The sequence below is a fragment of the Protopterus annectens genome, chromosome 2.part0 (genome assembly GCF_019279795.1).
Source record: "Protopterus annectens isolate FY-2018-M chromosome 2.part0, PAN1.0, whole genome shotgun sequence".
In the NCBI taxonomy this organism is placed as follows: domain Eukaryota; kingdom Metazoa; phylum Chordata; order Ceratodontiformes; family Protopteridae; genus Protopterus; species Protopterus annectens.
Window position 1 is genome coordinate 1,411,533,841 of NC_056728.1, and position 27,659 is coordinate 1,411,561,499.

At 41.6% G+C, this 27,659-nt stretch overlaps 1 protein-coding gene across 1 annotated transcript in view; it reads left to right on the forward strand.

The window, feature by feature from the left end:
- Positions 1-839: 839 nt before the first annotated feature.
- The window catches only part of ELF2 (E74 like ETS transcription factor 2), a 192,892-nt gene continuing 166,072 nt past the window's right edge, over positions 840-27,659 (forward strand). Inside the window, exon 1 of the mRNA XM_044061643.1 lies at positions 840-995. Within this exon, the coding sequence (XP_043917578.1) occupies positions 938-995 (58 nt within the window). The 5' untranslated portion in view covers positions 840-937. The remainder of the gene's footprint in view (positions 996-27,659) is intronic.

Here is a 27,659-nt window from a genome sequence, read left to right on the forward strand (position 1 = left end):
CCCTAATTATAAAATTATTTTGTCATTCATAAGGTTTTCTATTTCCTTCATCGAGTGAGATCACAGCCAGAATGTTTTATGTGCATACAGTCACGCTAAAGCTTCCTCCATTTTTCTTTCCGAAGTTTTAAGTGTTATAGTTAACTATACATACACACCTATATCCATAATGTCGTGTACATACACTTCTATTCTTGAAGGGAGTAGCGCTTACCTTTCAGTTAAACATTTGTGCTATGGGGTTCTATAGACACCACGGTACAGGCTGGACTCACCCAGAGTTGCTAATGGTTTGCACGCATCGTATCTCTCCATAGTACTGTGCATTTACTTTTATCCACTGGAGTGTGGAAATTAAAGGTGTATTTCCAAAATCTGGACATTTGTGAGGTATGCTTTCGCTAGCAATTAGTGTTTATATTGAGGACGTTGGAAAATCACAATTCAAAACCAGAAAAAAATTGTGACCGTTTAACACTGGCGTGTTTCAGTGATTATTTCTGTTTATGTATAAAAAAAGATAAAATTATCAATGCGTTTGTAATAGGCGATTATATGCTTGAAAGTTGTCTTCACATCGTTTTTATATTGAGTTCGTAACTATTTCAGCGTTCAACAGTGCTTCTTGTGCTGGTACCGCATTTAAAACTGCCAAGGCGCGCTTTACACAAAAATCTAAAGTATTCAGGTTTCGGGTAATAATGCTGTTCTGTAATTGGGTGTTCACTGTATTGTTTTTAGTCTTTCTGTTTTCGACGATTGTACTATTCTGGAAGTGTATTTCCTGTCTGACTTAATGCGGAAGAATCGCTTTGTTGTTGGAAATTTAGTAATTGAGCGGTTTCTTGAGGGCTGCGGAGTGATTTCTTTTTGCGTGCTTGCGTAAAACGTCTCCTTTCCCTTGTCAGTCAATGTGAAGCTGCAGCTCCAGGAAAACATGGCGACATATCTGCATGAGGGACCCGAGAACCAGCTCGATCTGCTCATTAGAGCAGGTAAAAACTTGTTAAACTTTTCTTATCTGGTCGAGCAAGCTTGGCTGACTGTTGCAGGTCGTGAAAATCCAGCTGAGAGTGTGTTGTTTTGCAGCTGCTTGAAATAATGGACGGCTAATCAGGAAGTGATCACCTTGGATAGCAACCTGCATGGCGTTCTGTACGCTTCCTGTTTTACGACTGAAAATTTAAGTGTTTGGTCTGTAACTGTATACACTGATATTTTAGGGTGATCTGAACTGGGAGGATTACATATGTTGTAGATAATTTATTGTAAAGCTGCCACTGGTCAGTTTGGAACGTTTGCAGGAAATGAGAATTACTGGGGAACCAGGAAGTGTACAATATTGTTGTCTTTTTTACGTCTTCGTGCCACGCTGTCTGAGAAGAGAAGACGTGCACCTGGGAACTAACATATATGTTATTTAGTTGAGACTGCTGGCAAATTAAACTTTTATTTAGTATAGTTTATTGACTTGAAAATGCATTTTTGTGGGATTGCTATTATTGTCTGACGTACTGTACTGGTTTCACTCCAGCTGTTCAATGATCAGAATGTGCTTTAGGATTCCGTTATTTCATTGGTTTCCGGAATCTGGTTTACTGTTTCTGATGTTAGGAAGCGTATTTGTATAGTAGGCTGATGTTCTATGCTTGCTTCTTGATAGTATATTATTTAATATAAATCTGATATTGGCACAGAAGATTGCTTTATGATGACGTAGGAAATGGTTGGTAACTTAATGACATTTAGAGTGTGCTTGCATATTAATCAGGCTTAATAAAACCATACTATCCTGAAATGGCCTGTGGCACAACATTGTGTATCGTTTGTTTATTTTAATCATTAAAGTAGTTTGATGGCGGAAGCACAGAGATCAAACGGATTGCAGGTCCGTATGATATAAGACATTAGTTGTCCAATGAGCTTTTAGGGACGTTCGAATTCCGAATGGTAGCCTATTACTGCATCAGTTCCGTTAACGCAGTTAAGGTTCGAGAAGCCAATGATACGTTGGCGGGAGGTTGACTGACATAGCTGTGCGATAGTAGTAAAGGAATTGGAGGGAAGAAGGATGAACTTATAAACACGGAAGTGGCGCCGTCCCTCGGAGACATTTAATTATGCTGTTGGCGGACTATTTTGTTAATCTTGGGCTGTAGTCGCTTTTTTATCTTTTCTTGGTATTTTTTCGTGTAGAGTTAGTGTTTTCTAACTATATTTAGAACTGTAACTGTTGGACTAGTCCTGTTTAAATGTATTTTGTAATTATTGTATTGTAGTTTATGCTGTAGTAATACGAATGTTGATTAAGCTGGCCGTGTAGTATACGTTGACATATTAAGTAAATCCCGTAACAGTTTCTTTCTGTACATGCAGCCCCAGTGTTACTTTAACGGAGAACGTGTGTCACCACGCAAAAAATAAATAAATAAATCGCATGTGTTGCGCACAAGTCAGATTTAAGATGGTGTCACTTATTGGCTGTTTACTTTCAGAATGTCACCCGTTCTTTCTTAACTTAGTGCTGCTACTGGCCTTTTTAGTACCCTAGTTTAAAACATGCTGTGGCTGTCTTTAAACTTTTGTTTGCATGTCGTTGACTCTTCGCGTTTTAAAGTATTTCTGATGTTGCCTGTCTAATTTGAATGCTTCCAGGATGGAATTTCCGGGGCTAAATCATCTTGCTTCATTCATAGCATGTTTTTTTTTCTGCTCTTAAAGCTTCTTTTCACTTTAAGAATGTTTATCCACTTCCACCAATCTTGTAAAATACTTATTTACGGTGTTTTAGTGACTGTTTTACTACTAGAGAAATGTCCAGAGGGCACAAGGTCCTTAAAAGGTTTTGAATATTTTGAATGCCATAGGTTTGCGGTAAAGTATTGATTGACGTTGCCAAGACTCTCTTGTGGTCTTGTGTCTTCTGTCTTGCTTGGTTATGTTTATGAATGGAAGTAGTGATGTGCAGATTGTGGGACTTGTTACTTTTTTCTGATACTTTCTGCACAAGTACATACAGAAAGAAATAAAACACAAACTATATTACTATTCTACAAGTGTAAGCAGGGGGCAAGCCCCCCTGCGCCGCCACCACCCCCCTGCTACTTAAATATGTCAACTCCAAGATTGCACTTAGTTTTGTGAAGTCCAGTCTCTGAGTTGATTTATTTAAGTAGCAGGTGTGTGTGTGTGTGGGGGCTTGCCCTGCATATAGTTGAAGAGTAATATGTTTCTGTATGTACCTGTACTGGAATGTAGTAAGTGTTGGTATCCTGTGTGTGTTCAGGATTTTGGGCGTTCAGGATTCTGTAGTGCTCCTATCTATATATATATATATATATATATATATATATATATATATATATATATATATATATATATAAAATATAAATGTAAAGGAGTGAATGAAAGGATTGTGTTGAAGCTTACAGTACTGATCTGTATACAGAGATTTTGATATTGAAATAGAGTAGAGAGAGGGAGTATGCAGGAGTTTTGTATACAAGAATATTTTGAAAGATTTGCACATCAGTGTCAGTTCATGAGATTTTCAACTAAGGATGGACAATGTCCCACATCACCTGATGACTTACTAGACTTGTTTGAGGTCATTTGAAAGCCTTTATCCATAGCACCATCAACTTTGTACACCCAGCATTTGCTTTGGAGACTGTTATAGTCTGGGTCTCTTTTTTTACTTTTTGTTAAGATGCCGAGGGAGTACCCACCCCCATGTTAATATTGCATGGAAGACTTGTTTCTGTAATATAGCAGCTGCATTTATCACCAGTGTCTGTTAGTTGGTCCTAGGAAGTTATTACTTTAACAGGTAGTGACTGTTAATCCCAACTCCTTGCACTCACCTTAAATGTTGACCTCGGAGTCTACAGCCCCCACTTCCACCCTGACTTCTGAGGGTTGGACTTATTTGTCCTACCATAGTGCAGCGGCTAGACATCACCTTTTCTCACCAAGTAAGCACAGTAAAAGTCATGTAGGAAATAACTCACATAAGCCAGGGTCCCAAGAAACCATAGGGTTATAGATGTTCTGGGATATATTTTAGAGCATTTTCCTAGCTTTTAGTCCAATGGTGATGTAAACAAAAAACATGAGTAAGAAAAATTCAGTCTTTTTTCTTTCAAGGCAGACATAGGTTGTACCCAAGGCTTTATGTTCAAAGATGACACAATAGTGTCTCACAATAAACTAATAAGCCAGTTGTGTGGTCCTATTTGGGAACTGCCCGTCTTCCTAACACCCCCCCCCCCCCCCCCGAAAAATAAAAAAGACGGTCTATCCATCCCTCTGGTGTTAGATTGGGATGAACGCAGAGATTCAAATTGCATCTTTTTTGTTGCTCCTAGACAATACACTGTTCCTGCACAAGCTATAGTAAGCTTCTTTGTACACCTCTGAGGTCTATGAGAAAAGTTGAAGAAAAAATGGCCACGCTGTCCTTAGCCCAAACACAAGCTATAATAACCTCATGCACACTTCTATGGTTTGACTGTGATGAAAATTAAAGAATAACCATACACCACCCTTTCACATAACTTACAGTAGCTTTTTGTACACATACATCCCAGCAGGTGCAGCTGAGGGCAGAGGACATTATCAGCTTTGCTCTGGTCATATCACAGCCCTTTTCAAGTTGGAGCATAATCAGAGTATAAATATTTTTTTTTTCTTCTTCATTTTCCCCAATCAGAAATTGCTTTTGTGGGACCTCCACACAGTCGAGGATAATTAGGGGAGCCCCCGTGTCCACCTATACAGTCTGGGGAGGGGGGCCCAGACTCTTAGAAGATTTAAGTGTCTGGATGTTCGGTGATGTATTTTATCCATTACTTTTGAAATATAATTGCTTGTTAGTTACATTTTTTGCTGATACAGAGAGGAATAATGTATGTGTTGTGACATTTTGGATCACTTTTATTTACCTCGGTGAAGATTGATACAAAGCTGCCATTGTCCCTGATTTCACACACCTTCCTAATTTTACACAGTGTTTTATAAAAAGTTTGATTTACTTGTAAAGCATTCAGGATTACAGACAGTCGATAATTCCAGACATCAGAACTTGTCCAAAAAAATTTATGTTGTGTAAGAAGTTATACTCTTAAAGTTTAATTTAAGAGTTCATGATTTTGAGCCTTTATGCTGCTATTATTGGTATTGTGTTGAATTCTTCTGCAAAGTTGAAAGTTACAGTATCTGGTGTTCTGCCAGTGCTTTTATTAGTCGAAGGTTTGCACTGAGATCAGTCACTGGGCTGCTGATCTCTGTGTTTACTTTGCTTATGTTCAATGTCAGCTTTACCCTGAGTGAGTCATATCACAGACCTATTCAGGTTAAAGTCCATAAGCATGAGGTTAATACATTTTTCCCAAACAAGCAACAGCTGTTGTGCGGCCCCCACACAGTCAGGGATGATTAAGGGTGCCCCCTTGCAGCTACGGGTATTGCAAGTACCTAAAGCTGGCTCTGTTATTATGTTAGTGGAGTGAATATCAACTGGCAGGCTTTAAGCCAGGGGCACTATGTCAGTGGTGAAATTTTTAATGAAACTGTGAAGCCTGTTGCTTTATAAAACTGTTACTATAACCAAATCTTTGAATTTTAAGGGAGTTATTAATGCAAGTTATTACCCAGCTGGTTTATTAAGTACATAAGATTGCTGTACTGGCTTTTTGTACTAGCTTTTGTTGGTTTGATAGATAAGTATAAAATGTCAGGGTAAGATAACTTGATGTGGTTGGGGGGGGCCCCCTCCCCCAAGAACAGGTTGCCCCCAGAGACCACAGAGTACGCTGGTGCCTAAAGCCGGCTGTGATGGTCATTCTATGTAATGAGATATCTCATCTAGAGAGGAAGCATTCATTAGCAGTGCCCTGCAGGGCCAAGTCCCAAGCTGCTTTTATGGCATATACTTCTGTGCCATGAAAGGCAGTAACAAGGGACTAAAGTTAAACCAAGTTTGCTGCTAATTTCAAATTTGAGTCGCTTGTTAAAATTATGCTGTGATACTGAGATTCTCTAAGGGATGGACCATACAAATGTGTTGATCGTGGGTTTACTGTCAGCAGTAAGTAGTGTAGTATAGTTTCATTCTGATAAACCTACCATAACCTCTGCATGCTGCAGATAATACTCCAACTACAAACTCCCTCTCGACTACCACATTATTTTTATTGTTAAAAATTCATATACCTTACACGAGATCCTTTATGGTGCTTTCTCAAGATCCAAAGACATTTACTCTCATTTTGTTCTTCAGTCTTTGTGTTATTTATTTATTTTTTCTATTTGTTAACATGGAAGTTCTGCTTTGTCCCCCACCCCCATTTATTTTATTGATTTGATTCGTTTATGGTGCCTTCTGTGTGGAGTCAGCATGTCCTCCCCGCGGTCGAGTGGCCTCCGAAAGACATGCGTGAATGGGCGTTTCTTCGCTAAAAGGCTGGGCGTCGGGCTGGCAGCTCGGCACCATAAAAAAATCTACTGCCAATCATTAGCGGACCGGAGTTCCGCTGTGGTGACCCCTAACCGGGAAAAGCCGAAAAGACAAACATAGCATTTCTTAACTGGGAAGTTTCAGCTGAGCCATAGTACCCCTTTTCAATGGAGGCCCAGTGATTACATCACATTATGTACACTCAGTAGCAAAATTATCTGATGGCAAAAACGACTGCAATAAATTATATGCTTTCTCTTTAAAAGCTAATAGGAAAATAATTTTGAGGTAGTCTCGCCAAGAAGTTTTCAAGGTTTTGTGTCTTCGGCTGCTTTGTTAGACTTTAAATCCTATTAATTTACTCTGCCTTGCCTAGGATCTGAATGACCCCATAAACTTTGAAGTCCTTCACCTAAACAGAACCAGTGGTAAGGCAAATAACCCTTTGACTGGTGTCTAACAGAGTGTCCCCCATTTCTGGATTAGGGCTCCTGGCTTCTAACTGGTGACAGTTTTATCCCCCCACCAGTATGTGGTGATATTGATCTTTGATCTCTGAGTGTAGGCTTAGTAATAACCTGTGAACTTATCCATCCGACCCAGCTCACCACGAGTTGGATTTAGCTCAGCTTTTATCTTAATGTCCAGAACGTAACTGCTTTTTGGGTCTGATGACACAATTACAAAATAATTTGTGACTTTTGTTCTGTTTTCCTGCTAGGTGCACTTATGAACATCCTTGTTTGCGAAATATGATATTTGTTTCAGAATGTAATTAGCATGGTAGCCAAGTCTGTGTAGCCAATAACTAATTTGGGTCAGGCAGTTCTGTCTCACTTTCCAGCCATGGTCCTCCAGGTATGCCTCCATCACATTCTCCAGTTGAATTTCTAGCATAACTACGAAGTCATTACATGGTACTCTGTCAAGTATCATCCCAACAGTGTCTTGAGGGCTGGGTTCTCTTAACTAGCTAACAGGAAACTGCAAACACATCTTTCTGCTAGTAGTAGCTACTGTTGCTTATTTCATAAGGTCATCTAACTTTTGACCATTGTACCATCTTTTTGTTTAATCCTTGCATTGATATTCACAGAGTATTACCTGCAGTGTGTGCATGGTGGAGCACAGATGTACATTGTGAATGGTGGGGGCTCCCCTTTTCACTTCTTTAAATTGTAATGCCCTGTTCAGTTATTGATTATATATCTACCCCTTTTACTTATTTACTGTTCAATTTACAATTTCAGTGCCATTTTAATGGTAAATTTATTGCATTGTTGCATAAAAGTTGAAAGAAAGCATTAGCTCTCATTTGAGGTTCCGAACCAAGACCTTTTGAATTCTGTACTGATGTCACTGCAGCTGGATTGACGAGAGCTTACCTGTACAAATAGGTGTTGAATTTTCCCTTAAGAGCTTTTTCGTCACAGCTTAGGAAACCCTTAATACACATGCAGAGAACAAAAGTGAAAAAAAATCAGGCACAGTTTGAATCGAGAAGGAAATTCACTTAACAGCTTTTTACAGATCAAGTTAAAATGTTGCATTATTAACTCTCACTATGTGGTTAGCTGTGCATTGTAGTCTAATTTGTGGACAGCAATTGAAATTTTTCCATCTATTTGAATCAGTGCATTGACTGAAATTTAACTGAAGTAATTATTGCAAGGTGCAGGAAGTTCTGCTACAAAAATTTGAAGGTTTCTGATTTTTATTTTTTTTTAATGGGGACTGTATTTTAGTAGTGCAGCACTGTGAACTAAGCCGTTTAACACATTTGTGAGGTAGAATACTTAATTTATTCTAAGAGAATGCTAAATAGCACTAACCCACATACTATATACATTTTTGACTCCACAACTGTATCATCACATAACTTGACTACCAACACTTCTAAATCTCTCAACATGTAATGTACCTATAGTCCAGGTGGTGTATTTCCCTGGAGAATTTATTTTACTCCTTGTTGATTTCCATTGTTTAAATGGTTCTAGGAGTAAGCCATTCTGGAATTGCAGAAATATGCAAAGGTTTGCAGATCTGTGGGTCTTCGGTAAGTGCCCATATCTTAAAGGGTGTCACTTTTGAGTTTTCCTCAGTGAATCTTTGTGTTAATTGAGTTATGTTACCAGGTTCCTTACTGAAGAAATAGTTTGATTCTCACAGTATGGATTTGCACAACTCCAACAAAGGTTAACTCTTGAAATTTAATCTGTAGTAGCAGAAGTGTGATGTGAGACAGTGGGGGGCTCCTCAACACACAAGTTTTGGAGTGTGTTACTCGATGAGGTGATATTTCACTGTGGTAATTGTTACTCTGAGTTTTAGAAGTAGAGTTAATTTAGTAGGCCACTTGGTGAAACAGTGGAACTGGCTTGGATAAGAGCCATATTTTCAGTGTAAGTTTGTTAAAATTCAGGAGGCAGTTTGGCTTGCTGGACACTTTCTGACCTTTAATAGCCTGAATTATTAATTTTTCACATATCAAATCTTGTAAAACTGTATCGGAAACCACTCCCACAAGTGGGAACAACATATTGGACCTGGTCATCGCCAACATGGGGACTCTATGTTCCACACCAGAGGTAAACCACTCATTGGTAAGATCAGACCATAAACAAATTTCCCTAGACATCCATATCCCGTCCCTACCCCCAGCCAAGGAAATCACTGTAAAGAATTTCTCAAAAGCCAACTTTGCACTTCTCAAGACTGAGGTGGAATCCTTCAAAGCCCCCCTGGGCCAGAGGATAATACAGCCCAATCCGCAGAATCCTTTACAAATGCATTCTATGAGCACCTGCAGGAATGCATGGATCGTGCTATCCCAAATAAAACCAAGACTCACTCCTCCAAAACAGGAGACTGGTCTGGTGGACCCCGGCCATAAATAAGCTATACAACAGAAGGAGGAAGCTACTACATGACAGAGCAAAATCCCAAAAAGGGAAGGCATCTCTGATCAGTATTAGCAAGAAACTTCGATCCCTCATAAAAATCATCAAAGGCCATTTTCGAAAGAAAAATTGCCCTAGACACTAAAGATAATCACAAGGCCTTCTTTAGTTAGGTCAGAAACATGGGTGGAAACTCCCAGATATGCTCTGAATTGTTGCATAATGGTACAAAATATACCGAACCTACAGACATAGCCAACATCCTGACAGAGAGATTCAGCGCAAACTCCCTCCCCCAAAGGAGCAAACGCCTATCCCAACTGAATGTAACCTCCCTGACATCACAGATGCACAGGTGAAAGCTGCCTTCTCCAAAGCAAAAAACACAGCATCTATGGGACCGGACGGTGTCCCAGGCTGTAGAACTGAACCCTCACATTAAGTCAATGTTTAAATTTAGCCTTACTACAGGATATGTACCCAAAGAATGGCGTTTAAATTTAGCCTTACTACAGGATATGTACCCAAAGAATGGCATACAGCTACAGTGGTCCCACTCCACAAAGGTGATGCCACAACGGACCCCGGAAACTATCGCCCCATAAGCCTGACTAGTCTGGTTTGTAAAGCTATGGAGCGTATTATCATGGAACTCATAAACAAAGACATTGGGAGCCTCCAGACACTGGACCCTACCCAATTCGGCTTTAAGGGCGGATCTTGCCTCTTAAACCTAGTTGATTTCTTTGAAACAGTTACCAAAGCCATAGATGAGGGCAAGGTGGTCCACACAGCCTACCTGGACCTCGCAAAAGCCTTTGACAAAATACCCCACTCGGGCATCATAAATAAGCTTACCAGCTTAAATAACCCCTATATCACAAGATGGGTTGCAAACTGGCTCAGAGATAGAACCCACATGGTCAGAATCGCAGGTGCCATGTCCAAATTCAAACCAGTTACAAGTGGCGTCCCACAGGGCTCAGTTCTGGGACCCCTCTTGTTCGGTATATACTTCTCTGAGGTTCAGGCTAACACGGGGGGATTATGGCTGACAAAGTTCGCAGATGACTGTAAACTGGGGGCCATAATCAAATCTCCAGCTGACACAAGCATCCTCCAAAAGAGTCTCACAGAGATGGATGCTTGGTGCCAGAGCCACGGCCTCAAGCTAAATGCTAAAAAGTGCATAGTCATCCCCTTTGGGAAAAACAAGGTGCCCACAAATTACCACATAGGTGGTAATCCATTAAGTATTAAGTATGGAAGAAGTAATTGGAGATTTGGGGACCAACGTAGATAGTAATCTCTCCTTTGATAATCACGTTGCCAAAGTGGTTAGAAAGACCTTCTATATAGCCCACCTTATCACGAAAGGGTTCGCATCTAGATCGAGAGGTCATTGTGCCCCTCTACTCGTCACTCATTAGGCCCATAATTGAATACAATGCCCCTTTTGGGATGTACCTTACCCGACACCTGCAGCAACTGGAGAGACCCCAAAAGTACCTCACCAAGAGGATCATGGGCTACAAACAGATGTCCTATGCAGCTCGACTAAAGAAACTCCAGCTCTACTCAGTTGCTTACCGCCTACTCAGAGGCGATCTATGCCTGACATACAAAGCCATGTCAAACCCAGAATTAATGGACATGCTCCACCTCAAAAAATCCAAGTCCCTTAGAGATACTCGCTCCAGGGACCTAAACCTCAGCACAAAAATAAATAGGACATGCTGGAGGGACAGATTCATTTCCCAGAGGCTCCCCTCACTCTGGAATAGAATCCCAATTCATGTTGGACATAGAACCTCGCTGACCCTCTTCAAGCGAAATTTGGACGCGTGGATGGGAAATCGCAAATTCACCCCTGGGATCTCTCCTGTGTCCCTGCTAGACAGGGGCACAGTAAATTAATCTTAAAAGGGTACCTTCTGTGACCTACTTTACAGAGGCACAGTAGGCTAATCTAATAGGGAGGCGGAAGCCAAATACACTCTGGCTCCGCTTATAAATGCCCTAGGGCAGATAGCCTAGTATCTACCTATGAACATATATGAGGAAGCGTATACTCACACAGTGAATATGGAAAAGTGGTGGAAAAATAAGTTATTTGCCAAACAGTCTTTTGAAACTCAAAATTGTACTCTGACCATCATATAAAGCGTTTTGGTTCCACCACCTTGTTTGTGGTGAATTTAAAGTCTGAAAGAAATGTACATTTCCACCTAACCTAGACCGAAACACTAAAGGTGGAGGCGTGTCCATATTCATTAAGGCTATCCACACCTCCAGGCTAGTTGCTCAGCATAATGCATCCGAGATTATCCAAGTGCAACTAACTCTGGGCAAGACCGCAATCCAAATTGTAGCTTGCTACAGATCCCCCACCATGCCCCAGGATTCTCACTCCTCATTTCTTAATACACTGGAAAATATTAGGGTACAACCTAACACCCTAATAATGGGCGATTTCAACTACCCTACCATTAACTGGGAAAACTACTCGTGTACCAACTCTTGTGCTCAACGTTTTCTGGAATTCATAAATTCCAGTGCCATGGATCAACTTATCCACACCCCCACCAGGGGCAGCAATATCCTAGGCCTGGTTATTTACCAACATGGGCAACCGGTGCTCCACACCAGGGGTCAATTCCTCGTTGGTCAGATCCGACCATAAGCTAATCACCCTAGACATCCACATCCCTCCCGCACCCCCCATTAGGGAAACCACAGTAAAACATTTCTCCAAAGCCAACTTCACGCTTCTTAAGACAGAAGTGGCAAATTTCACAACACCCATGCTGGCGGACAATAGAAGTATGACTGCTGACTCCTACACAAATGCACTTTATAAGCACTTACATGAGTGCATGGATCGTGCAATCCCTAACAGAACCAAGATGCTATCCTCCAAAAAAAGGAAGCCAATCTGGTGGTCCCCTGCCATAACTCTACAACAGAAGAAAGAAACTGTTGCAAAAAAAGAGTAAAATCCCATGATTGGAGAAACTCCCTGGTCAGTTCAGTAAAAAGCCGAGATCCCTCATAAAATCCTCCAAAGCTAGTTATGAAAACAAAATCGCTACTGACTCTAAAGACAACCACAAAGCATTCTGTAGCTATGTCAAGAATCTCAATGGCAACACTCAGATCTGCTCTGAGTTACAGCACAATGGCACTAAATATACAGAACCAACGGATATTGCCAACATCCTGGCAGATAGGTTCAGTGCTAACTTTACCCCTCTGTCATCCCCTAACGGGCCCATCTCTGTACCAGAAGAATGCAAAATTCCTGTAATCACGGCTGCACAGGTAAAAAAACACACTATCCAAAGCCAAGAACACAGCATCCATGGGACCTGACGACATCCTAGGCTGTGTTCTACATGAACTACAGAACGAACTGGCACCCCACCTAAGTACCATGTTCAATCATAGCCTTACCTCAGGCTGTGTGCCCACCGAATGGCGCACAGCAACAGTTATCCCAGTCCACAAAGGGGGAGCCACCACAGACTGCGGAAACTACTGCCCCATTAGCCTAACGAGCCTGGTCTGCAAGGCTATGGAGCGTATCATCATGGAATTTATAAACAATGACATTGGTAATCTCCAAACTCAGGACCCCACCCAGTTCAGGTTTGTAAAAGGCAGATCATGTCTCCTAAACCTGATAGACTTCTTTGAAGCAGTCACCAAAGCCATAGATGAGGGTAAGGTGGGTTCACACAGCCTATCTAGATCTCGCCAAGGCTTTTGACACCACCCCCCACTCTGGAATTATAGATAAACTCAGTAAACTAAGTATAAATCCTTATGTCACAAGATGGGTTGCCAACTGGCTCACTGACCGAACCCACACTGTGAAAGTAGCAGACTCCAAATCCAGCTTCAGACCACAGGGTTCAGTCCTGGGTCCTCTCCTGTTTGGTATCTACTTCTCTGAAGTACAGGCCAACACAGAAGGTCTTTGGCTAACCAAGTTCGCAGATGACTGCAAACTAGGAGCCATAATCAAAACTCCAAAAGATGTGGACATCCTACAAAAGGGCCTTGCTGAGACAGATGCCTGGTGTCAAAGCCATGGCCTCAAGCTCAATGCCAAAAAGTGCATTGTAATTCCTTTTGGTAAAAACTCAGTACCCATGAACTACCACATAGGTGGTAGTCTACTTAACACCTAAAGTGTGATAAGAGACCTTGGGACACAGGTGGACAGTAGTCTCTCCTTTGATAATCACATCGCCACAGTAGTCAGGAAATCCTTTTATGTGGCACACCTCATCACAAAAGGTTTCTCATCAAGGAAAAAAGAGGTCATTGTTCCCCTCTACTTGTCACTCTTTAGACCCATTATAGAGTACAATGCCCCTTTTGGTATGTACCTCACCTCACAAGACATCTACAACAACTGGAAAGGCCACAGAAATACCTCACAAAGAGGATTACCGGCCTCAAAGAGATGCCCTATGCAGACAGTCTCAAAAAACTGCAGCTTTACTCCATTGCATATCGCCTACTCAGAGGCGATCTCTGCCCAACACACAAAGCTATGTCAAACCCAGAACTTTTAGACATGCTCCACTTAAAGAAATCCCAATCCCTACTAGCTACACGCTCTAGGGACTTAAACTCGTCACCACAATAAACGGAACATGCTGGAGGGATAGATTCCTGTCCCATAGACTTCCCATACTCTGAAACAAACTACCTATCTATATCAAACAAAGCTCCTCATTAGCACTGTTCAAGAAAAATCTTGATGATTGGATGGGAGATAGGAAATTCACCCCGGGGATCACTTCTGTGGCTCTGCTCGACAGTGGCACAGGAAAATCATTTTCTTGGGTGGCAAAAGCCAGGGTACCTTTGGCTAGGCTTATATAGGCCCTAGGGCCAATAGCCTAGTACCAACCTATGAAAATGGTCTGGGGGCTCACTAAGGATGTATTGCGACAGTGGAGTCCAAGTATGGAAGGTGGGTGCAGAGTTAATATCGCGCCAGTCCTTTATTACTATTTTACTTTGCAAAATCTTTGAAAAATTTTAGTAGTGTAGTCATTGAGTTTTTTGCTTTACGGATATTGTTCAAGCTAATCCACCCACAGACATTCACATATTGGCCATTCAAAATGTTATAAATTTGGTAAATGTAATCTGTGTATTTATTTATCTGGAAAAATACTCCATTAGAAGTTTGGATATGTGTTAACATTACTTCAAAAGAATTTTTATTAAACGACAATTGGGAAGTTGTGGCTTCTGATAATACACTAGAAGTAAACCCAGTGGATGAATTATTAAATAATTCAGTCATGTTTGTTTTAGCAGCTGAAAATAAACATAAGAAACTACTTTTGTTTTCCCAGCAGAATTTTGAAAAAAAACAACAATTTTAATGGGGAGGGGGGCTACACTGAATAATTTTTTTTCCAATATGGAGAAATGGAATAAAGAAATTTCTCTACAATGAATTTGTAAAACTTGGCATAACTTCAATCTTTGAGTGTGAGTATTTTGTTAAAATATCCTTTTGGACTCTATCCAAAATGGGATAGGTAGTAAAGCAATGTTGGCAGGGTTGGTTTGCTTGGGGAATGGAAATGTGGTGGGCATACCCTAAAATGTACTTTTGGTGGTAGAATACTAACATTTTCTAACTATCTCAAAAGGTAACGTCCTTGTGTAGGCTTTTTTTAAGACTGAGTAATGATCAGTAGCTGAGACTGGTTTTAACCAATGTGGCCATAAAAAGAATTGTATTAGAAAATTGGAACCAAACCTGTTCAAGAGAATCACTGATTCCAGGTGGTGTCATCTTCAATTATATGGAATATAACAGTTAAGTTTTATGCGTATTGGCTCTTAAATTTAACTTTTTTTAGTTGGGGGGGTGAATATTTTTTGTTTAAATTAATGACACCAGTGCACCCAAGAAGTTAGAACGCTGGAAAAAAATTTCCAGCAGTTTTAGATGTTTTTTGGTTCAAGTGTTCGTAGTTTAACTTGCTTTGGAATACTTCGCTGTGAACCAGGATTGCTGACTGTGGTAGATGCTGTTCAGGCTGGAATTCTTACTGACTGCATCTAGTTGGCACCCTGCTAGTCCATGAGGCAGTGATTTGAACCGTTTGCTGATTTTATCAGAATGATGTGTGTGCAGTTAAGCAGTTAGCCACTCTTGCAAACTCTTACGTGAAATGTGTTTCTCTACCCCCTTTGACCTTTTAGCTACTCTGATGTATAATTTGGGGGGGGGGGCAGAGAGCTGTAGCCAGAAACTGGTCTTTTAAAGGCTGTAAAAGCTGTAATGCACTGTGCTGTCACATATATAAAAAGTGGTTAAGAGTTGCAGAGCAAAGTGCTTAGCTTTTTGCTAGTGGTAGCACAGGGTGTATTATAGCTTCCCATCGTGGTTCTCTAGGGGCTGATTATGCCTGTGGCATGAGGCAAGAGTGCTGCAAGTAAGGAAAGCTGCTTAGTGTTCTTCCCCCTAGTTTCAGTGAAATTGTGTTCCATGTACTATATTACTTAGGTTTGTTGCCAAGCTGTGGATTGTCTCTAGTTTTGTGGAAGGTTGGTTACTACAAATGCTGTCATTCATCCACTTTAATATCCATATTTTTGTGTGTTTTAAGCTCATGCTTGCATGATGGGGTAGGTGTTTGTAATTTGGGAAAGTTTTGTGTAAGTGTCCCAGATGTATTTTTATATATATATATATATATATATATATATATATATATATATATACCTATGAGTGTGTGTGTGTATGTATGTGTGTGTATATATATATAATGAGTTGCCACACATCCCTTTGGTGTACAACTGGATAGTAGTGTGGGAGTGAGTGACTGCTGTCGACTTGCTTTGCCTGGTGTGAGGGAGGAAAAATGGGAATCTACTGAAGAGAATATGGCATGCAGCCATGTGGGCTGGAGAAGGATACTGGGATCTAGCAAGTCATTTGTGTGGTGGTCCTCTTGAGGAATGAGTGTGAATCCTCTGTTCCCTAGGGAGAGACATAGGTGCCGGGGGCGAGGTTTGGACCAAAAATTAGAAAATACTTCACTGCTGTCTGTATGAGAGCAATACCATACTCTGGTCAGTAACCTTGCACGACTTCCATCCTGCTTCTTTTGTATATAGTTGCATTTTGGGCTGTAAACATTTTAATGGTAGTATATCTAAATTTCAGCATGAAAATGCTGATCCTTTGCTTATGGGCAATAAATTCTTGAAGATAGCTGCATTTAAATTGCTTTTTCCTCCCACACGACTGTCTAGTCAGCCATCTGAGTGAAGATGTGGAAGAGATGCAGAAGTTTTTTGAAGCTGGCTGGTGGTGGTTTGTGTGTTGTGCAAGATACAACTCATGTAGCCTAAGCACTACTGCTGCAGTGAGAAATTTTAACATCTGTTAAGTGCAACTTACACAACTGTACTGACCTTGTATTATGTCGACATCCCACCCTCCTTCCCCCTTACAAAAGGTCTCCTCTTACTTTAACTCGTGCAGGATGCGTCAGATGTGCCTTAGCTTAAGCCTTTGATCTTTTATCAGTTTCCTTTCGTGTTTTTTTTTTTTTTTTTGTTGTTGTTTGTTTCCTTTTTTGACTGTGTGTATGTACATGCATGTATTCACTATGGCAAGCTCGGTATGTGGATTATTCCTTACTTATGGAATAGTGAGGGCTGGAGTTCTTGTAGTGCACTTGTGGGGAAAAGTTGCTGGTTCAGATCTTCTGTGAGGTAGATAATCCAATCAGTTGAGACTGATGCGTAAGGGACAGCAACCTTCTGTTATGGTAAGTATATCAATTTCATTTAACAAACTCTTTGACAACCACATCTTTGTCATGCTTAGAAAATGTGTGTTTTTGAATAGTATCCTTTGTGATATCCCTTAAAGCAGCGGTCTCCAGCCTTTCTTGGGACGGTTTCATGTAACAAAATTTTCCACCGTCCGGCCATCATGAATACATAATAAAGTGCATAGTAATTATTTATTTGACATTTGTTTACCGGGGAGGCCCAACTGGACTAGAAGTCCATTTTCTGTCAAGACCTGGGAAGAAAAGCTCCAAAGTACAATAAAAAGACAATTGGAGTACATTTTGCTTAACCGCATAACACTGATCTACTGTTGTTGAAAGGTACGTGAACCTAATGGCAACCTTATTGACTTTCTAAGTTTGTAAGAGCAATACTTAAATCTGTCGCTTTAATTTTGCTGTGTCCAGCAACCCTCTCAACTGTACAGATTTTTGCAGAATGTCCAGATTTTGGCCTCATTTTTTATCTCTCATAAAATTGTGGTTTTCTGACAAATCCCTGGCAAAACTTTGAGTGAAGTCAGTAAATAATGGCAGGCAGTTGAATTTCAGACTTCATATCCTTCAGAAAAAATCGTGCTAATGCAAAACCTGTTTTTATATCAACTTTCTAGGTTTGTAAGAGTAATATTTAAAAAAAATGTCCCTATTTTTGGTCATTTGTCCCCCATGATTTGTGGCTTTGTCCAGATTTTTTGCTCTAACAGGTTGAAAGGTGCTGTCCAGATTTATTGTGCAAGAGGTTGAGTGATATGGGAGAGGTACGCAAACCTCATTGCTGCAGCTGCCAGGGATCATGATCACTCGCACACACAATCTTTCTCTCTCTCTGTTGTGCGCACACAGTCTCTTGCATTGATTCGCACAAAGTCATTCTCTCATTCTCACTCTATCTGTGTGCGTCTCTCTCTCTCTCACACACACAGTCTCTTGCTTTCATGTGCACATTCACTCACACGCAGACAAACATACACACTTTTTTCCGTTTTTACACTTGCTAAACAGCAAAAACGTTGCTTAATGAGCGTAAAATAACTCACTCAATTTCTCTGATCATTCTTGCACACAGTCTCATCTTTCACACACATTCTGCTTTCATGCATGCATTTACTTGCACATGCAGACAGACACATTAACACGCACATACATGCACACACTCAGTTTTTCATTTCACTCAACTTGACGGCCCTGTACAGATCTGCGACCCGATGGTTGGGGACCACTGCCTTAAAGAACCAGATAAGTTAGTCCTGTTTTATTTAGTTCTGCCATTGAATATGGTGCCTTCTTTGGCACCTAAAATATTTCCATGTTTCATTACCAAAAAGACTGTGGGTCAGAGAAACTCTAGCTAATTATCATCATACCCTTTTTTTCCCATTTTTCTACAGTGCGTTGGGGTGTCAGTTAACTGTTGCCATGTCTTTGTCTGTCTGTTTCTCTCTCTCTCCACAGTGCCACTAACTTCAGTCATGCTTGGCTGTTGCATGTCTTCTCATACAGTCCATTCATCTCTTTGCTGGATGCACTCATTTCCTCTTGCCTCCTTCCTGCCGGTCTCAAATCTTCATCAGATGGTTGTCTGCTTTCCTGCACGTGCCCAAACCAATGTAATCTGTTCTCTGTGACCTTCTTTGCAGTTGGAGCTGCTTAGGATTCAGCTGTGGTGTCCTCATAATTTCTACTTCTCCTTCCACTGTGCATCCTGTCAACCGCTTTGCCTTCATTTTTTTGCATCTACTCTGATTCTAGCTCTGACCACCTCATTCAGGCTTCCCTTCTGCTCAACCAACCCTCCCTTATAATTGGAGCTGCTAACCTTTTCCACAATTTTTTTCACTTCTGATTTACTCCATTTGCTGCCATTGCAGCCGTCTCATCTGTACTCCATTTTCCCATTTTCATCCTGTCTTCAGGTTTACATTGCATTCCCCTATTATTGCGGAAATCCTTGTTCAGAGCCTACATATAACACATGGTCGATTTGTCCCAGCTGACTTTTTTGTTAATGCAGTCCATCACCAGTATGAACAGCAGTGGACATAGAACTGAATCCTGAAGCAGTCACACTGAGGACCCCTCTTTGCGACCGTACTTGTCATTAGTTTCTTGTATGTAGCTTGCGCTAATTTTATCCGTGTTTTGGGGACTTTGAACCATCCGAGGACTGCCCAAATCAGCTTCCTTGAAAACTTGTCATTTGCTTTCTCTAAGTCAAGTAATGCCCAGTTAAACTTTCCTCGTCTCTAGCTTCCTCTTAACCATCTCTGTCTGCAAACATCAGGTTGGTGCTGTTGCATCCTGATGCGAGTCCAAACTGCACATCACCAGTCTTTTTACTACACCGTTTGTATCCCTTTATCATTTGCCTACTCCAGAGCTTTCATGCACTGTAACAAGAGTTTGATACCTCTCTGCTACCCTCAGTTATCTCCTTTTGTTCTTGTACATTGACATACTAGTGTCACTGTACAAGAACAAGGTGGATGCACTGGCACTGGTATGCTTATTCTGCATTCATTTGGGTTGAGGACCCGTTTACTACCAGCAAATATGGATGTCTTTTTTTTTTTTTTTTGTTCTTTTTGTGGCATAGTCAACATAATCAAATCACCTAGAGCCAGTGATGTGGCACTCAGTCTGTTATGGTCATGTATGTACTGCAAATCACAGTTGATGCCCAAAGCGGTTGGGTATACAACCCGATGGGCACCCTCTAGAATTTGTGCTGCTGCCCACAACTCTTCTTGGATGAGTTAGTGGTGGGAGGAGCCCCATGGAGACAGGAAAAATATATGCAAACTTCACTTAGTTGTTGGCTAGAGGTCAGCATTGAATCTTGTTAGCTAAATGTAGCTCTAACTCTTGCATCTTCCTGATTACTTTCAGCCTTACTGCTACAAGGATTGCTTTTAAGTGATCTAGTTTTGTTGTATTTTGTCTGATCCTCAACATGAGGACTGAGTGTCCCAGTGTTAGCCAGATAGAAATCATGACCTTCCAGTCATCTACCCAAACCCATAATCACAAAAATTGCCTTTCTTGTAAAACACTTATTAATGCAAGTGTAAATTTAAGCACATATTGAAAGATTATTCAGTATCCTGTTGAGCTAGTGTAATAGTTAAAAAAATATCTGTACTAGTTAGTTAAGGACCTGATTTAATTTCTGCTCTATGTCGCCCTCTTTGGCCACTGTATGTCTTGTCTGAACTCTAGACTTTGGCAGCAGAAGGCAGGGAATGCCATGATTTCTTCATCTTGATGCTAATAACTAACCATCATCTGCTAGGCATTGCCCCCTCATTTTCATGCCTGGTACTGTTCTCACCACCGCCCTTACTCTGGGTGGTTCTGCTAGTGAGAAGAGTACTCCTCTCCCTCCTCCAAATTGTACTGCCTTGCAGGATGGGAAGAAGAGTTGTAGAGTGAAGCACAGCTGTGCCGCCTGCATCATATATGCTGCTTGTTGAGTTTTTCTCCTTTAAGCCCTACTTTTTCTTTGAAGATCTGACATCTGAAGTCATTCAAATTGGTGTGCACAGGAGTTATGAGGAAGGCACTCCCAGCCATGTGGTTTATTTCCTCACTTGCCTGTCCTCTTTTTGTAACTACAGCTTCATTATGGTCCTTGCCTGTCCACTTTGTGTAACTACAGCTTCGTTATGGTCCTTGGTTGTAAATGCTCATACTGCTAGTTGAACATGGATAGTTTAGCTCATTTTTGGGGTTTGATCCTTGCATGGCAACAAAGCTTGCAGGAATGCCAAGTGTTTGCTTTGTTTTCTGGTGAATTTTTTTCAAATTGTTAACTTTTGAGTTTCAAAGAGTGAACACTAACAGAGTCTGTGCAGGAAAAGCAAACTAATTTAGGGAAGTATTGTGACTGCTACAAATACAGCAACAATTTCAGTGCTTTTCATTGCTGAAAGCTGTAGCTTCACTGATGAAAGGCTTTTATTCGTTCTGGCAAGAAAAAAACTGCAACCATTTTGTTATATGTATTTGAGACTTGCTGTAAAGCATTTGGTAGTGAGTGTAACAACTAAAAGTTGGGAAATGTGATACTAAAACATGTTGGTGTATATGAAAGGTGAGTGTTTAAATAAATGCATGCTTCTCAGATCTGGAAGATGTTGAAATGCATTTTCCTGATTTATTCTGCTGCACATAATTTTAAGTGGGCTAGATTGTGCAGTAAAGCACACTGCATGTGAAGTTGCTCAAAACATTTGTTGCTGCTGGGATTGGGGTCTCTAAAATTCTTAGCTTAGTTTGTAAAAGTCTTAACTGTATATGCAACTTTGTGTTTTGCTTTAATGGACAGTAGCTTTCAGGGCTGATCGTAAAGTTTTTTGTATACACAGGATTGGTAAATTGTACTGATTGTGTGAAAAAATAAATTATCCTAGGGTTTATTTTGATCTCCAGTGACTTTTTTTTTTTTTTTACAAGATAGGTGAGATTTCATCTCTGTTGTAATAGAGCTGGTGTAAGTGAGGCCACCTAAAGATAGCATATCCAGCCTTGGCTCTTTCTGCAGCCTTTTGCAGCCTCTGAGCACATTTCCATAAATGGCTATAGAATGGGTTGTGAGAGCGTTGTGCTGCAAGTATAAATGATCCTTGACAGGTGGTGCAGAGCCACAGATTTGTAATTAGACTCTGGTTGCTTTTGGTCTCTAAAGCTTGAAATGGCAAGTATACTAATCGCATTTCCTCTTGCTGATCACGTGTATGAATTAGCAAGTTGTCTGCCACTTGCCAGGCAGCCTTTGTGTTTTTGTAGCCGTTTGGAGTTGAAACATACTGACACTGTATTCTATTTTTTTAGTGTTTATTGTTCCAGTTTGATCACTTCTTGTGTGTTCACAGTGGCATCTGCTGTTGGCTGCATTATCCCACCTGTGTAGCACTTGAGTCTTTCGGCTTTTTAGTCCATGGTGGTCACTTATGTTTTATGTATGTGAGCTCCTAGCTTGAATCTGGCATGTCTCTGTAGCAATATAAGGGCTGTAAGCACCTAAGTGCCAAGTAACTACTCCCAGAATGTTGTATTATGAAGTTGTTTAGAGGCAGTTCTTAGCATTTTGGTGCCATTGTACCTGCACCAGATCATATTTTGTTGTCTTTGTGGGTGTTTTATGCTTTTCGAATGCTAAAAGAACCAGCAGTTCACAGAATATTCTACAGTTCTAATTTGTTTCCCTTAGTTAATATTGTTTGACTTTCAGATACAAGGATGAGCTCTTAATCATCTGAGAGCAACTTTTTCTTAAATTTAACAGCAGTCCATACTACTCGGTGAACTTTCTCCAGCTGCCAACTGAAATTTAATGAGTTTATGCCAGTAAATGTGTTGTTACTTTGCTGGAGGGTGTAGGGGTAAAGGTAGCTGTAATGTACAGTGGGACTGGCCATGGACATGATGGTGTAGTGTATTGGTTTCTGTGTTCTGACTGGGATTTTTGTGCAGTGCTTTGGGGGTGGGGTGTCGGGGATGGTTGGTGCCCTCTAGTGGTTTGGATGCAATTTCATAGACTTTCTTTTACACCATTTTATTATAAACGAGTATTTACATTGTGTTTTTGTGGCATTGGTCAGCCAGGCATACAAATTAGTGTGTGACTAATGTAAAACTTCAGTCTACTAAATTCTCATCTTTGTATTGCACACCTTTTGAATACTATTGTGTTCAGTTGCAGATGCTATGTTTTGGGTAATGGGGGAGTAATATACTGCTGGTTAAATGTCACATTGCACATAATCAAATCACAGCTGCGTTTTCTGTCCTCATTGGTTGTAGTGCATGTTTCTCAGGTTCAGTGTTAAGTTTTTAAATAAATTTAAAGACCTTCACTATGTTTTGGATAACGGCAGTCTAGTATATAGATGTGTTGTCAGTTTCGTCTTTAATTCTCCCTGATGGGGTCGGATTCATCTCGGTCTTGCATAACTTCGAGGTCATCAGCCAAGCTCATGGGCATTTTTCATTACCTGTAATGCAACTGTTCTGTAACCTCACGTCTTGTTTGCCGCACACTTCACTTGAACCAGTGACTTCATGGCTCCCATCACCATTACTGACTAAATTTTGACCCCCATTTCTTTCTCCTCTGTCTACCAGGAGCTTATTCGATAAAGATGTAGATAGGGTTGTGCAGAGGTTGCTGAAGACACTGGCAGTGGCCAAACGTCTGTTGGATCCGACCCTAAAGGAATTGGATCAGATGGTCTACTTCCCTAGTAACTGCTCTTCCTCCGATCCATCCTTTGGATTCAGAGCTGGAAGACTCCAATTTCCAGATTCTTTGTCTGCTCCAGGACCATCTGTTTCCTTGGAGCAAACATTCGCCCTGAACGTTTACCTCCGTTCGGAGCAGGATACCTCTAGGAGCTGACACTCTCCAGTCGGATCCTTGGAGCCAGCACAGATCCGACTCTGCCTCTCAGGACTTCGGCATGGGTGAGTTTGGTTCCTGCCTCTGATTTGGAGCTTCTGTTTATGGTTCTGCTGATGCATTCGGCTCCAACAACCTCTTTGTCGGATCTGGGGGAGTCCTCAGAGTGGAGGCAGTCCGCCTTCGAAGTTATGAGGAGGGTTTTGACTCCTACCAAGTCTGAGGCACATCCTTCACCAGGGCTTCCTCTGTGGGCCAGATGCCTTTTGTTCTCACAAGTAACCCTTCCACAGGATCGCGGAGACCCCAGGCCCCGGAGGAGTCTCTCATCACACTGACCTCGATGAGGCAGAAGGGTCCCCAAGGTCACCTCCTGATGTCTCTCATGGAGACATCCTGGTGGTATTAAAGCAGAGAGGTGACTGGCAGTCCAACCCCCCCCCCCCACTTCGGCTGAGGAGTCAGTTTACCTGAAGGCCTTTGGGTCTCGCCCTTCCTCCTCTTGGGTGACTCCTCCTCCTAATGAACCTATGGGCTTAATCTCTAGGAAGGCCTGGGAGACCCCAGATTCTATAGAGCCTACTTCCTAGAAGTCCAGATAAGTTCATTACTGCCCCTAAGGCTAAAGGCTTTTTGACTAAAGGAGTTGCAGTTGATGCCATGGTCAGGGCGGATAGTTGGTAAATTCTTCCATGAGGCTCATAGCATATACAGCAGATGGAGCAAGTAGAACTGCAGGTTCAGGTATTGCTCTTCGGCAATGGGCTTGGATGCACCTTTGCAACTTCGTGGAGCCCTTCAAGTCTACCTTTAACGCCCTTTTCGACAGATCCTCTCTTTTTGGGCTGAAAGTGAAAGAAACTCTAACCAGATGTGAACAAGAATACTAGACCTTGTCTGCCGTTGGAGTACATTTTTCTGTGCCCACCAGGACTTTTCCAAAGGGAGTCAGTGGGGTAGTGGGAAAATGTGGTTCAGAAAATCCCACAAGTCCTTCCATGACGCACAGGGTGAGAGTTCCCCCAGGGGTCAGAGAAGGGGAGAAATAATGATAGGTGCCGACCTCGCATCAGAGGTGGCCTGCATAATCAGGGCTCCAGATAATTTTTCTTTGGGGGGCCCTTTTAAAAGGCTCCTGAAGGAGTGCCTGATTGCTCGACTCTGGAGGCAGTGGGGTGGGGGTATTTTTCTGTGCACCAAGAAACCTGGCAAACCATCACAAACAGATGGTTGCAGAGTATAATATCCAGGGGATATCTTATTCCATTCACCTGCCCTGCTCCTGTAAGTACATCAGTTTTAGATTTTCCACCCAGTCAAAAGGAACAGGCAACCATAGAAATTAAAAAGTTGCTAAACAAGAGTCATCCAACAAGTCCCCGCAGACCAAAGAGGATCTGGAACGTACTCTAGATTCTTTAGTTCCAAAGAAAACGGGGGACTGGAGACCCATCTTGGATCTCAGCATTCTAAACAAGTCTGTAAAAAAGAGAAGTTCCAGATGGTAACACTACAGTCGATACTGCCACTCTTGGAAAAAGACAGTTTGATGTGCTCCATAGACCTTCAGGATGCATACTACCACATTCTAATGAGCAAGCGATCCAGAAGGTTTCACTGTTCTGGCTAGGAACTGGTCACTTCCAGTTTCGAGCTCTGCCCTTTGGTCTCACTGCAGCCCCCAGTGTGTTCACCAAATGCATGGCAGTAGTAGTAGCTCACCTGAGATGCAAATGATTGTGTGTTTCCATATCTGGACGACTGGCTCATGTCTGCCTCATCCAGACATCATCTTCAGAAAGCCAGGGACTACACCCTTCAACTTTGTTCATCCCTTGGAATCGCCATAAATTATGAAAAATCTGCTGTAGAGCCTTGTCAATCCATAGTTTTCATAGGAGCTCAGGTAAATACAATTATCATGTCAGCAAAGGCTCCCCAAGAACGAGTACGCGATCTTCAGAGTTCTGTAGTGATGCTGATCAACAAGAAAAAAAGCTTTTGCCAAACTAGTCCTACAGGTTCTAGGCAAATGGCTGCTTCAGTTGTACTAATATCACTAGCTCGACAACATATGAGAATCCTACAGTGACTACTTTGGACATAGTGGTCCTTTCGGGACCTTCCAGTATTGCACAAGATGATTCTAACCAACTCTTGCAAAATAAACCTGCAATGGTGGCTCAACTCTCCCCTAGTCCATCAAGGCTGTCCCTTTCTCTCGTATCAGCTACAATAACCAGGGGCGCGTCCCAGATAGGGTGGGGGGGCATTATCTGGGGGAATGCAGTCCAAGGCACTTGGCAAGAACATGAGGCCCATTTGCACATAAATGTTAGAGATGAAAGCAGTGCTCCTAGCGTTGCAAGCATTCCAAGCATTCCAGAGTTCTCTTCCTCGAGGTATAGGAGCAATTCAATCAGGCATGTCTGTGGTCTGGTATGTAAACAAGAGGGAAGCGGATCTTACCCCTTATGTCAAGAAGCCTTGATGGTCTGGCAATGAGCAGAAGCCTCTAACCACTTTCTCACACCAGCACACATTCTGGAGAAATCCAGTGTGATGATAAACTGAACAGAGCCATTCTTCGGCCACACCAGTGGTCCCTCAGTCTTAGTGGTAGAATAGATCTTCCAGAAATGCGGCCAGCCTTGCTGCGATTTCTTTGCATCACCCATCAATGCCAGATGCAGCAACTGTTTTGCCCTGATCTACCCCCCCCCCCCCATGGGGGAGTCACCAAGGGATGCATTTGTTCACGGTTGGCCCTGGGACTTCTTTATGCTTTCCCACCAATACCTCTGATTCCCAAATTTCTTCAAAAAGCAAGCTTGCTGGAGGCCACAGTAATCCTAATTGCCCCCTATTGGCCTCGACAGATATGGTTCCCTTATATCCGGCCTCTTGTACACAAGGGACTATGGATCCTGTACCCAATTCTGGATCTACTGGCACATCTGTAAGGGGAACTTCACCCCAACCTACACTATCTCAAATTGACAGCTTAGCTTCTTCGGTTCCAATGATAACCAGGTTTCCTCTGCTTTCTTTCCAAAAGAGCTCTACCTGGAAACTGTACAAGAGTAAATGGCAAAGATTTGTGACCTGATCTAATATTAAATCACACCGATCCTGTCACAGGACCTTTTATGGTCTATTTTGGAATTTGGCCAAATTATTAAATGAGGGAGCTGCTGCAGCTACTCTTAGGGTTCAATTGGCAGCCATCTCTAATCATTACATAGGAGACAATGATACAACCGTAATTTCAAACAGACTTTGTAAGGCATTCCTCAAAGGTACTTTGTTAATTCGCTCTCCATGCAGAAGCCCTGTTCCAGCTTGGGATTTGAATTTTGTATTGTCGAAGCTGGTTTACCCACCTTTCGAACAGTATGCTACAGGTGAATTGAATTACAGGCCCTATCCTCTAAGCAACCGTGCATAACTTTTCATAAAGACAAGAGTTTCCCTGAGAACGAACGCTTCCTTTTTACCTAAAGTGGTTTCGGAAACTAACCTCAACCAGTCTATTGCATTACTAGTGTTCTTTCCAAACTTTCAAAACAAAGGAGAATGGTCTGTAGGCAGTTGCGTTTCTATTTGCACAGGACATCACAATTCAGAAAGTCAGATCAGCTCTGTCATATTCAGACATTAGAAAAGGCCAACCAGTTTCTAAGATAACGCTGTCACAATGTTTACCTTTTATGTACAATTCTAACCGCAAGACTATTCCAAATCCTATCAAAGCTCATTCTGTCAGGTCAGTAGCCACTTCAACGGCTTTCCAAGCTGGATTACCCCTAGACAGCATCTGTGATGCAGCTACATGGGCTAAACCACATACTTTTATCACTCGTTACAAGTTAGATTTGGCCTCTAGGAGTAGAGCATCCTTTGGTTCTATGGTTCTGATGAATATTCTTCCATGAGCCACCCAAGAGTTGCGTAGCTAAGGATGCGGTCCCGTCAGTGACAAAGACTATATTGACAACACATAAAGAAGTTATGTACTTAACATAACGTTCCATTTGTGTTGTCCATCTCATCCTTTA